At 44.2% G+C, this 13,489-nt stretch overlaps 1 protein-coding gene across 1 annotated transcript in view; it reads right to left on the bottom strand.

Annotated features, from left to right (window-relative positions):
• The window catches only part of SRP72 (signal recognition particle 72), a 256,651-nt gene that overhangs the window by 97,647 nt on the left and 145,515 nt on the right, over positions 1–13,489 (bottom strand). Inside the window, exons 11-12 of the mRNA XM_029601669.1 lie at positions 6,413–6,485; positions 18–82 (exon numbers count right to left, since the gene is read on the bottom strand). Of these exons, the coding sequence (XP_029457529.1) occupies positions 18–82; positions 6,413–6,485 (138 nt within the window). The remainder of the gene's footprint in view (positions 1–17; positions 83–6,412; positions 6,486–13,489) is intronic.

Genomic DNA, 13,489 nt, shown 5'->3' with positions numbered 1-13,489 from the left:
AGTCACCTGTTACTCACCATCCCTGGCTTATGCTCCAGTTCTTTTATACTCTTCAGAATCATACAGGCCTTACTTACATTACCTGAAAAGGAGGAAAAAAGCAAGAATCTGAACAATCTGATACACTCAGCTAATTGCTACCATTTACAATTCTTTTCTTTCAGCGTTACTTTAACCACTTAAAGGGTCTTGGCCAAACTTTTATCAATGGGAACCTTTTTTTATTTATGTATTTATAGTTTATTAAATTTCTATTACATTTACAATGAAAGAAATAAAGTAATTTTGGAATATATGTCAAATTCAAAGAAAATCTAACAAGAAAACTTTAGACATAGTAATTCCAACTATTAAGTCCACATTATCTGGGAAGCCAATATTAAGAAAACAATAAAGTAAATTGTCAATCCATATAGATCTATGGAGATAATATTACTTATATGACCAGTTTAATTATCCGTCTCATAGGCTAGTTATGAACCCATCACCCCCCTTTATCTGTAAGAAATATTTCCAAGTGATCAGGTTGAAGAAAAACAAACTTGTTCTTTTGGTAAGTAATAAGACACTTACATGGAAATTTGAGGAAGAATGTGGCCCCCCAAGGGCCAACACTCTTCCCCTTAATAAAAGGAATTGCTTCGTTCTCACCTGGGTGCTTCTAGAGACATCCGGGAATACTTGGACTATTTTACCACAGAATAAGAAATTGTTATTTTTGAAGTACTTCTGTAAAACAAGATTCTTTTCTATTTCTAACCCAAAAGTCACTATCAAAGTGGCTCTTGTTGTAATATCATTCCCAGAGGCCTCCAGAAAAGTTGTCAAATTGGGACTATTGTCTATTATTTCATTAATTCCACCATCCGTTGCCTTCACATCTTTTTTATAACCAGATATATAATAGATATTTGATATAAGCAAATCATTATTTATATCCAATATCTCTTTTACATACTTCTTGAACAATTCTTGTGCTGAAAGCAATCTGGTATATGGAAAATTTAAAAATCTTAGATTTTTACTACGTATCGGGCCGATACAGTAAGGTGCAGTAGAAAGAGGTGCATTAGTGCCTGGCGCACCCGCGTTTGCCACACGCACAGTTCGGATCACCTACCGCTGGATACTGTATTTAAATGGCATGCAAATGCAAGCCGCGTCCAACGCGCATCCATGAAGCGCAATCCATTTTACTGTATAAGTGCTATACAGCGCCTAAACAGTATCCTGGGTGCGCTGGTACCTATAATTTCAAATGACGTTTGAAATGACAGGTACCAGGAAGTGGATGGTTCTCCTACAGACCCCGCTGCCTTGAGCACCCGGCGCCAGCAAGCCCGAGCAGCCGGCGATCGGAGGCAGGGAGCGCAAAGCAGCACACTCCTTCAGACGGACAAGAGACGAAATTTCACAGTCCCAAACCAACCCAAGCCCCAGCAGAGACGAAATTTCACAGTCCCAAACTTTCCCCCAGCTCCCGCTCACCTGCCCTGGCCGCGGCCACGCAAGCCCCCAGCAGCAGCAGTAGAAGGGCGGCGAGAGAGAGCAGCTTCAGCAGCCCCACTGGCGAAAATGAATACGTGCGCCCCTGTACGTCCAATATGGGCGCTCAAGGCTGGACGAAGGTCACGGCGTGTGCGCATGCGCCTTCGCTGCCTTGAGCGCCCATAATGGACCTACAGGCGTGCACGTATTCACCTTCGCCGGCGGGGCTGCTGAAGCCGCTCTCTCTCGCCGCCCTTCTACTTCTGCTGCTGCTGCTGGGGGCTTGCGTGGCCGCAGCCAGGGCAGGTGAGCGGGGACTGTGGATAAGTTTGGGACTGTGAAATTTTGTCTCTCTCTGCTTGGGCTTGGATTGGGTTGGTTTGGTTTGGGACTGGGCGGCTAAGTGCGAGAAGCATTTTTTTTTCTGTGGATTGGGTTGGTTTGGGACTGGGTGGCTAAGTGCGAGAAGCATTTTTTTTTTTTCTGTGGTTGGGTTGGTTTGTGGATTGGGTTCGCGCCTGGTGCGAACAAAAGTACGCGCTCGCGCAAAATTATAAAATCTACCCCAATGTGCACAGGTCTGCTCACCACATCTCCAAAAAAAAAAAAAAGATATAGTTGATCTGGAAAACGTACAGAGAAAGGCAGCTTGGAATAGAGACATCTGAGGGGGATATGACAGGGATCTATAAAGTCATTAGTGGAATAGAACGGTTATTTACTCTCAAAAAAATACCAAGACTACGGGGCACCTCATGAAGTTAGTTAGCACATTCAAAACAAATTGGAGAAAACTATTTTTCATTCAATCCACAATTAAACTCTGGAACTCATTACCAGAGGATGTGATTAAAGCAGTTAGTGTAGCTAGGTTTAAAAAAAGGTTTAGACAAATTCTTGGAGATGTCAATAAAATTTAATAACCACTACTTATCACTGCTTTGGATCTTGCCAAGTACTTGTGACCTGGATTGGCCACTTTTGGAAACAGGATAATTGGCTTGATGGACCCTTGGTCTAATCTGGCATCATGAGTACACCCAGGTCCTAGATGTCTCTCTATCCTCTGAATTATTCAACCAATCATTTGCCATGGAGGGAAAACATATTCTGAACCAGTGCATCCATACCTTTGGATCCTAGCTATTTCCTCCAACTGCTGTAAATTGGAATTTCAACTTCACACCATTAGATCCATGACAGAAGGACCCCACCTGTATATGACTGCCATAGAAACTGGATCCACTGGCTCCCACTCATTGGGATCCCGAGTGTGATGACTCAAGAAATCCACTTGAGTGTTATCAACTCTTGTGATGTGGACTGCTAATAGAACTTAAAGCTGTAGTTGTGCCCAAAACCAGTGGCAGACTCAGATCTTGGGCCACTACCAGAGGTTCCTCCCTACTTGTTCACATAGACCACCACTGTCTTAAAACACTCAAACTGTCTTTCCCACACACAGAGGAAGAAAGGCCTTCATAGCCTCCTTATTGCCCTAGTCTCCAGGTGATTGATGGATCACTTTGCTTCCACATCTATCCATTGGTCCTAAGCAGTCTTCCCCATTCAATTCACTACCTGACTATGTCTGATGCCAGCCTATATCTCAATAATCCACTCCAGTGCCTCCAAATCCATAATCGCTGCTGAGTTGATCTAAAAGCCATCACTTTAGACCACACCAAACTGTCTTCAGAAGAACCCATCTTCTCGTAATCTTGTGACAGGGGGCTCCACCACAACAGAAGGGAACTCTTAAGTCGATGCACATGAGCCGCAGTCTATGGCACCAGTATTGGACTGGGCCCCTAGACACTTCAAATCATGAGCAGACAAGTTTTCTCTTGGCATTGTTGATCGCCCATCCTAGACTTTGAAGCAAACAGAGGACTCTCTGTTGCCCAGTGAGACGACTCCTCCGACATTGCTTGGATCATCCATTCTTCCATGTAGGAATGAACCAACACTCCCTCTTTGGTAGCCTAACAGCCAATACCACTATCATTACCTTGGAGAATGTCCTCAGTGCTATCACAAAGCCGAAGGGAAGCATCCTGAACTGAAAATGTTGCCCCACAACAGCAAACCTGAAAAATCTCTGATGACATGCCTCTGAAAAATCTAGGGATGAAAAATTATCCTGTCTTGACCGCTGTGATTACCAACCAGAATCTCCATCTTGAACTGCGGGACCCGTGAGGCTTCTTTGACATGCTTCAGATCCAGAATTGGCTAGAAGGAGCCCTCTTTCTTCAGTACCACCAAGTAAATGGCATGCCATCCAGGTCCCTATTCCACAGCCTCCAGGGCTCAGAGTTGTTTCGTGGCTCTTATCACCTCCCTCTTCCTTGAAGAATGACACTGGGAGACCATAAAGGCATCTGGAACTCTTGCAAACCAACACATGCCTTCTCATATAAATGAGAGGACCCACTTGTCCAATATAATGCAGGTCCATTCCCCATAAAAGTGGGACAACTGACCAATCTTCAGAACCAGAGAGTGGACCCTTTGGATCTCAATGGGGATTGACAAGCCCCATCACTTATCTCTTGGGTTTCTTCTGATCATACAAAAAGACTGTGATCTACATCTAGTCCTACTCTTACATTTGGGATTTTTTTTCCCCGCCTTGCTTCCATGAATTTGATTTTGTTAGGAAAGGTACAGTGCTTAAGCTTATCCTCAGGCAACTTATGTGCCACCTTCTCGCTCAGAATCTTCACCATCTTCTCTAAATGCTCCCCAAAGAGGTTTCGCCTAGAAGGGCAGTTTACTCAGTATGGAATTAGAGGATATGTCTGAAGACCAGTGGCACAACCAAAGCAAATGCTTTATCAATTTCAAAGCTGCCATACCCCTTGCCAATGTTCTTTTTAAAACATAAAAAGGCATCTGCAAGAAAGGTGGGACCAGCTTCTAGCTTCTCTGACTCTCATTCCATCAGGTCCTGTTAGTGCCCACCTGGACTTGCTGAACCTAGCATAAACACATCCTAGCCATAAGGCTATTGCTAATAGTTACACACAAGGCCAAAACTACTACCTCAAAAGGCTGCTTAGGATACATTTCAAGCTTCCTATCCTGGGTGTTCTTAAGGGCAGTACTCTCAGTGACTGCAGAACACCGAAGTGTCCACCTTAGGAACTTCAACTTCTCCACAGTCTCCTCCAGGAGTGGGTGAAGCTTTGAAATAACCTTCCCCACCTTTAATCCCGCATCCAGAGTATCTCACTTCGTGAATACCAGGGCCTTAGCTACCTGGTGGAAAGGAAAGGTTTTGGCAGGCCCCTTCAGCCCTTCCACAATAAGATTCTCAACCCCAAAGACAGAAGCTGCCTGGGTATTGCTATTCCTAATCCCATCAGAGCCTGAGTGATCATATACAGCAAACCTTCCTCCTAAAGCACTGTACACCACTCTGGGATCGTCTCCTTCTATGCTGGGGAGTTCTCCTTTCCTGTGTACAAGGTTCCACTTTAGTGCCCTTTGCTGAGGCAAAATGTCTCCCAAAGAGATAGAGGATCCCTTGACATCAGTCTCCAATTCCATTCTAGGCCTCTTGGGCAGAGAAGGCACTTTGGGACAGGAGGGAGAACCCACAAGACCCAATACAGAGTCCAACAGAACAGCTCCCTGCTTAATCCAAAAAAGAAAAAAAACCCTGATGCATCAGCACTACGAACTGTGTGGGGAAAAAAAGCAAGAAGAGGTCACTGAAAACTGAGCTGTTCCTCCTGAAAAAGAAAATGAAGGTCAATCATGCGAGGAAAGAACCCCCCCCCCAAATGGGAGATTGCACTGGAGGCTCCAGGCTTAACTCTCCATTTTCAGCAGAAACCACGGTGGCAGCCAAGATGGCCACCATTCACTTTCTTGCAGACTCTCTCTCACCAGAGATGAAATCCGGGAGAACATCTGAGGTAGCCATGGACCATCCCATAACACTATCTCCATTGGGGGGGGGGGGGGGGGAAGAACTTCACAAAAACTGTGGTACAAATTTGGCACAGGTCTCTGTGGACAGAGAACCATGGCAGCTGCCACAAATAAGGCAGCACTTACGATGCTTTGCAGGACGAAACAGGCCGAGGAGGGAACCATCCCGTGCAAACCACCACACCGACGTTACCTCCCTTGCTCCAACTTAGAAACAATATGCTCCACCAAGCCCCAGGGAACTGGCAGAATCAGCAGAGAGGCCCATCAAGCAAGCACTCCTTGATTTTTTTTTTTCTTTTAAAGCCATAGCCACAATAAACAGGGAAATATAATATAAGCAGAAAAGGAGTAGTTCCCTTAAACAATGGATCTATGAGCTTCAGAGAGCCGGTCATTACACTGGGGCATGAAAGAGCAGCATTGGAGAAGGGCAAAGCATCCACAAAAATAAAGAAGGAACCAGTGCCACTGGTCCACACCTCCCCAGGACTAAGTCAAAAAAAGGGCCACCGACCACCCTGCTTGTCCCTACTCCACCACGGCAGGAAGAAAAAACCTTTGAAACACCTGGGAATAATTTAGTCAGGAAAATATTCAGCTGCAGAAATGCACTTCTACATCTGCTGGAGACGGAGAAAAACTGAGGAGCTGCAGGTGCATACTCCTTAAAAGAATGTCATCATGAAAACTCTTAGTATTTCTCTGTTTCCATCTGCTGGTAGAACAGCAAAACTCACTGGACTGATCTGGGAGAACAATAAGGCATATTAGCTTTTCCAAAGGAAAATAATGCTTACGAGATCACACCTGTATGCCTTTTCCGGACACGTTGGGAAGTAGGTGGAAGTGTTTGGATCCAGGCAGGTGCATGGACTGCAGACACGACTATGTGTGCATCACAGAAAATAAGCTCCTTTAAATTTGAGTGATTTCAAAATTTGATAACAGTTGGTTCTAAATTCATGAGGCTTATTAGTACCTTGTGCAATTTTCAGTTGTGCCATGGTTAGCTTGATTTCTGCTGCATTGGCAGGATACTGCTCTGAAAATTCCTGAAAAAAAACAACAAAACAAATATACAAGACTGAGCAAATTTGAAAATCTAAAAAAAAAAGAAAAAACCCCACAAACAAACAGCAAAGTTTTTCCTGCTGATCTGAAGTATGACCTGGATACAACAAATATAAAGGGTCATATGTAATAACTGTGGTGCCTTTGTCTTAAGGCAAACCATCTGGAGGTTTAGAGCTTGTCCCATTTTTTGCAGCTCTCCTCAATGAAAAAGCAGTTGGCTCAACTTAAAGCAGAATTAGCTAAAAATAAAAAGGATAATGGAGAAATTACTTACCTGATAATTTTGTTTCCCTTAGTGTAGACAGATGGACTCAGGACCAATGGGTATTGTGCTCTTCTGCTAACAGATGGGAGACAGTCAGATTTCAAAGCTGATGTCACTCTAGATATACCCCTGCAGTAACCTCAGCTCTTCAGATTTCTCTTCGAAAAGCCACTGTGGATATATCTTTGCTTAAGTAACTTGATTAAACTTGATTAAAACTTGAACTGGTTCAACTAATTTCCAAACTGGAGACTGCCAGTGCAATCAACCAATTAATGCAGACACCGGACAAACTGTGGGTGTCTTGAACTAGAGGTAGGCCGCAGCTTACCCGTATTTGTTTAGTCTTGACGTTTGCTATCCGAGGTTCTCAGTTTCCGGAGCAACCGTGGTCGGGATGTTGAGTCCATCTGTCTACACGAAGGAAAACAATTTATCAGGTAAGTAATTTCTCCATTTCCTAGCATGTAGCCAGATGGACTCAGGACCAGTGTGATGTACAAAAGCTACTCCCGGACAGGGCGGGAGGCTGCCCATGGCCCACTTAGTACTGCCCTTGCGAAGGCTGAGTCTTCTCGGGCTTGAACATCCAGGAGGTAGAACCTGGAGAAGGTGTATATGGAGGACCACGTTGCCGCCAGACAGATCTCGGCGGACGACAGTAGCTTGGCTTCTGCCCAAGAAACTACCTGTGCCCTCGTAGAATGAGCCTTAACCTGTAGTGGTAAGGGCTTCCCTGCCTCTTTGTAGGCTGCCTTGATTACTTCCTTGATCCAGCGGGCTATGGTCACCCGTGAGGCTGCTTCTCCTTGTTTCTTCCCGTTGTGAAGAATGAACAAGCCATCCGTTTTGCGCACCGGTTCTGATCTTTCCAGGTACCGCACTAGGAGTCTGCCAACATACGGAGATGTAGTGAGATGGTTTGGTTCAAGTGAAACTCTGAAACTACTTTCAGTAGGAAGGAGGGGACAGTGCGCAGCTGAATGGTTCCAGGCGTGAACCTAAGGAAGATGTGACTAGCTGAACATATTGCCACCAGGAATACCATCTTCAATATAAAGAGGCATAGTGACACACAGTGTGTTGGTCTGAAGGAAGCCCCAGCTAGGAAGTCTAATACTAGATTGAGATTCCATAGAGGCACCGGCCACTTTAGGAGTGGTCGCAGTTGTTTAATCCCTTTCAGGAAGTGGAACAAATCCAGATGGGTTGGTAGCCGGATACCGTCCACTTCGGTTCTGAAGCAGGACAGTGCGGCTACTTGGACCTTGAGGGAGTTGAGTGACAACCCCTTCTTCATCCTATTCTGTAGGAACTCCAGAATCATGGGAATCTTGGCTGTCCGCGGGAGTATCCCGCGGTCCTCGCACCAGGCTTTGAATACTCTCCATATCAGTATGTATGACAGGGATGTGGACAATTTGCGAACTCGGAGCAGGGTATCAATCACGGCCTTTGAGTAACTGCACTTCTTCAGGTGAGTCCCCTCAAGGGCCAGACCGTAAGAGAGAATCGAGATGGATCTTCGTGGAGAATTGGGCTCTGCTGGAGAAGGAACCTGTATGGAGGTAAGCACAGAGGGTTCCCCACAAGAAGTCTTTGCATGTCTGCATACCATGGTCATCTTGGCCAATCCAGGGCCACTAGTAGAACTACTCCCCTGTGATGTTCTATCTTGCGGATGACCTTGCCCAGTAGTGACCATGAGAGGAAGGTGTACAGCAAGTCTTCCTCTGGCCAAGTCTGGATGAGAGCGTCGATCCTTTGGGAGTGTGGCTCTTGTCTGCGGCTGAAGAACCTGAGGACTTGGGCACTGAGACGGGTGGCCAGTACATTCATGGCTGGGAGGCCCCAGCGATTTACTATCAGTTGGAAGGCTGTGGTCGACAGCATCCATTTTCCTGGGTCCAGGCTCTCTCTGCTGAGGAAGTTTGCTGAGACATTGTCTTTTCCTGCGATGTGGGAGGCCGAGATCCCTTGTAGGTTTATCTCCACCCATGCCATGAGAGGGTCTATTTCCAGAGACACCTGCTGGCTCCTGGTTCCTCCCTGATGGTTGATGTAAGCAAACGTTGTTCGACATTACTCGAATCGCTTTGCCTTGGAGTCTGTGTCTAAATCGCAGGCATGCTAGTCTGACTGCTCGAGCTTCCAGGCGGTTTATGTTCCATGCTACCTCTTCCTTGTTCCATTATCCCTGGGCTGTCAGTTCCTGACAGTGGGCTCCCCACCCTCGCAGGCTTGCATCCGTGGTGAGCATGGTCCAGTTTGGTGGGGATAGGCTTACTCCTCTGCTTAGGTGGTCTTCCTGTAGCCACCACTAGAGCTGAGAACATACCTCTGCTGGTAGTTTGAGGCAAATTGAGTAGTCCAGAAGAACTCTCCCAGTTGTACTGCCATTATTATGGAGTGAAGAGTTTCCATGCAAAAGGGTAGTACCCGCAGATGATGGTTGACGTTCTTGAGATCCAAGATGGACCGGAATGATCCTTCTTTCTTGGGAACAATAAAATAGATCCCTGTATTTTGTTGGGGCATGGGAACTGGAGTTATTGCCTTCAGACTGAGTAGCCTTGTTAGAGTGGTTTCTACTGCCAGTCTCTTGGAATGGGAGTGGCAGGGTGACATCATAAATTTGTCTCGAGGGATGCTGCGGAACTCCAGAGAGTAACTTTTTCGAATGATGTTTAGTACCCATTTGTCCGATGTTATCTCGACTCATCTTTGGTAGACGAGGAGGACAAGTCGACCCCCTATCGCCTCTTCCTGTGGATGGGTCAGCCCATTCTCATTGTGGTGCACGGCTGGAGCCTGCCCACGGGCCTGCTCTACTCTTGGTCTGTTGGTTCCGAAAGGGCTGGGACCTTCCAGAGGGACGAGGTGCCTGGAACTGCGAGTTCCTGTAGGATCTAAAGCATTGCGAGCCTCTGCCCTTGGTTCTTCTGGGGAAGGGTAATTACCTTCACCGCCGCAACTCTGTTCTGGTCCTACTATCTTTCAGCCACACTGGGGGCTAAGCCCATGCCGGGAACCGGCTACCGAACCAAGACACACCTCTGAGGGATATCAGAGATCACCTCAGGAATTCTCGACTGGGGGAGAGACCCTTAGGTATCACCGCAGGAGAGCGGAGTTCAATCTTCTTTAAGGTAAATTTTGTTTCTTCTTTGCTGTAATTCTTAACACTATTCTAGTGTGTGGGATAGTGTCCTCATCTGCTAGGAGACTGTGAGATACTGAGAAGCTGAGGTTACTGCATGGGTATATCTAGAGTGACGTCAGTTTTGAAATCTGACTCAGTCTCCCATCTGCTAGCAGAAGAGCACAATACCCACTGGTCCTGAGTTCATCTGGCTACATGCTAGGAAAACATGAATTAGCAATCAAAGCTACCTTCCCCACTTTACAGCAATCATAAAACCTACACCCAACTCCCACAAAAGTAGTTTAAAGTGGCACTGGTAGGATAAGATCTGTGACCCAGAGATACCCACTCTCCAGGGTTGTGCTACCTGGATTATTACCCCAACTTCCACAGAATATCTAGAAGCCCAGGAATAAGTAGCTTACAGTGGGTTATGGTAGGACAAGATCTGTGAAAGACACTCTCTCTCTCTCAAATGATACTAATACAAAATGCCTTTTCTGTATTGGAAAATGAAGATAAACCAGCAATAGGAATTGAAGTAATATCTGAAAGGAAAGAAGATACCCAGTGCACTTAGAAATCCCATAACAGAAAAGGTGTCCAGGAAGAGCAACAAGCTGAGAAAGGAAAGCTGGAAAGCTATGATCAAAAATGCTTGTAGTCTAGGCAATAAAATTCCAGATATGCAAATCTTAATGGTGGAGGCGGATTTGAATATATTGCTATTATGGAAACATTTTTCAGTGAGTCTTATGAATGGGATACAATAATACCTGGTTATTACTTGTTCAGAAAGGGTAGAGATGACAAATGGAAGGATTAGCTATTTATATCAAAAACAATATCAGAGCAACTGAAGTGCAGTGGGTGTGGGGAAAGAAACGCTGTGGGCAGTCAAAAAAAATGACACTTTCATTTATAATGGTGTGGTCTACAGGCCTCTGAATCAGGCAGAAGCAATACTTCTCCCTTCCTTTCAAAAATTGGGAAGGAAGGGAGAAGTATTGCTTGTTAGAGATTTTAATCTACTGAAGGTGGACTGGAGTATCCCTGCTGCAGAATCTGCAAGAAGTCGAAAGATTCTGGATACCCTTCAAGGGGCTATGCTCAGACTGTGATAGAATCCATGAGTTGTATTGTGGGCTGTAAATAAATATTGGCAACTAAAAAAAAAAAAAAAGAAAAATCTTATTCAGAAAAGCAAATAAGATATCTCATAGAAAGGTTCTACATATTACAACGCAAAATGAACCAGGACCAAGGCTCAGATCACCACCAGTAATGTGTACATTGAGTTAGCTACTTAGTTAATATAACATTTACTAATTGGTTAGCATTATAATTTTATCTCATCGTTAACATTGGATTCTTGTAAATCATGTGGATTTCTTCTAAAAACTGAGTCCAGAAGGCAGAAACAAAACTCAGTGCTGACTCAACATACTTTTTGACCTTTGGCATACATTCTAGCATTTCAGCAGCCTTGGATATAGGCTAATTCTGTAAAGTGCACTTGGCTTTGGGCACTGTTTTACACTGGTTTGGCCTTGGATATAGGCCAATTCTGTAAGTGCGCTTGGCTTTGCACACTGTTTTACACTTGTTTGGCCACGTTTGTGGAGCGTCTATTACACCTTATACCGTAAGGGGTTTAGCGCCTCGAAAACATGCAGCCAAACCCCCTGAAAACTAATAGCGCTCATCACAAGCAAATGCATGTTGATAAGGCTATTAGTCACCCGGCATTCTGTAAGTAAAATGTGTGGCCAAGCCGCACACTTTATGCTCATAAATTAACTTAATTTATGAGCAGCCCAAAAAAAGTGTACAGAAAAGCAAAAAGTACTGCTTTTCTGTACACCCTCCAACTTAATACTCTAGCGATATTAAATCGGAGGAACCAAAACTGTAAAAAAATAAACAAAAATTTTTTTAAAAATGTGCTGGCCAGGAGAACAGATGCTCAGTTTTACCAGAATCCATTTTGATAACCGATCACTGTCAGCGGGTTTGGAAAACAGATGCTGGTAAAATTGAGCATCAGTTCCCTGAACCCACTAACAGAGCCATCTCTCCTGGGCAAAGGAGGCGCTAGGGGCACATAATCATCCCTAGCACCTCTTTTTAGTGCGACCCCTTATGTAAATATAGGATCGTGCACCCAGGAGAGATGGCTGGGCACGAGCTGGGAGAGAGGGCACTCAACATGGAGCACCCGTTCTCCTGCGATCTGTTCTGAAACGGCCTGATAGTTTTTACAATTCTGACCAATGTAATCTCATTGCTGTAATTATCTTATTTCTTCACTGCCAAACTAATCTGGCTTCATAAGAAAATCTTTTCAAAACATCCTTACAATCCCCCTTTTGTCATATTTAGTATGACAACATCTCAGAAATCCTAGTTTTACTATAATTAAATAAGCTGCAGCTTATTGAAAGAATAAAAAACATTTGGAAAAAAGAACAGAATGACCAATTTAAATGTTAAGTAAGAAGGTCCATTAAGATTAAGACAGACAAAGCAGTTCCAAGTCTTGGGTGATCAGAATACAAAATAATCTTATTGTAGGAAGGTCTAACCCTTTGCACAAATATGCCAGCATTTGAAATAGGGAGATACAATAGGAAATGTTGACAATAATAATTTGCAGTCTTGAAATTTTGAATTCAAAGTGGTTTCTCCTCCCCCACAGGAGGGAGGGGACAAGACATGGCCAATTGTCTTTTGTGGCATATTAGTTAGACCTCAAACACTTATTAGTAATTTTTTCTAAGGGTTACTAATGGTCAAAGCAAATGCAAAGCAGTAATACAATATTCTAGTTAATTCTATAAGACTAACACCAAGGTTAGCTAGATGAAAAATACAAACACAGGTCAACTAGGCCTACTAAGATTCCACAATTCCTCCCTTATGTAATTTTCATAATCACATAGCTAAGCAGACCTAAACTTTAACTTTTGTACACATTCTATGCCACATTTTACATTCTATGTAAAAACATACCCTTAAATATCTTACATTAAGTCCATATTCATAAAATTAACAGATTCTTCCTGAAAGGAGAGTGCCTTCAATTCTTATCTTGTTATTCAAGACCACCCCAGCAAGTGAGTTAACTCCTTGTTGAAGCTCTACTTTTGCTGGTTTCATTAGTTATCTACTTTACTATGGAGGAGATTTTTTCACAAACACTTCCAGGTCACAGACTCAGAGACTGGGAATTAAAGTAACAAATTTGTGCCAACTGGATGGATTTAATGGGGTTAGACATCTTTTCACTTGTTGCAGATGAATAGCTGGATAATGAGTGGAATCAGAAACATAGAAATGACGGCAGAAGACGACCAAACGGCCCATCCAGCCTGCCCAGCAAGCTTTCGCACCTTTTTTTTTCTCTCACATACTTATCTGTTTCTCCTGGCTCTTAGTAACCTTTTTTTAATTCTATTTCCCTTCCACCCCCACCGTTAAATGTAGAGAGCAGTGTTGGAACTGCATCTAAATGAAATAGCTTAATTTAGTTAGGGGTATTAACCACCGCAATAAGCAAGCTACACTCGTGC

The sequence above is a fragment of the Rhinatrema bivittatum genome, chromosome 1 (assembly GCF_901001135.1).
Source record: "Rhinatrema bivittatum chromosome 1, aRhiBiv1.1, whole genome shotgun sequence".
NCBI classification, from domain to species: domain Eukaryota; kingdom Metazoa; phylum Chordata; class Amphibia; order Gymnophiona; family Rhinatrematidae; genus Rhinatrema; species Rhinatrema bivittatum.
The sequence above is the reverse complement of the archived record's forward strand: the minus strand, read 5'-3'. Positions and strand labels throughout refer to the sequence as shown.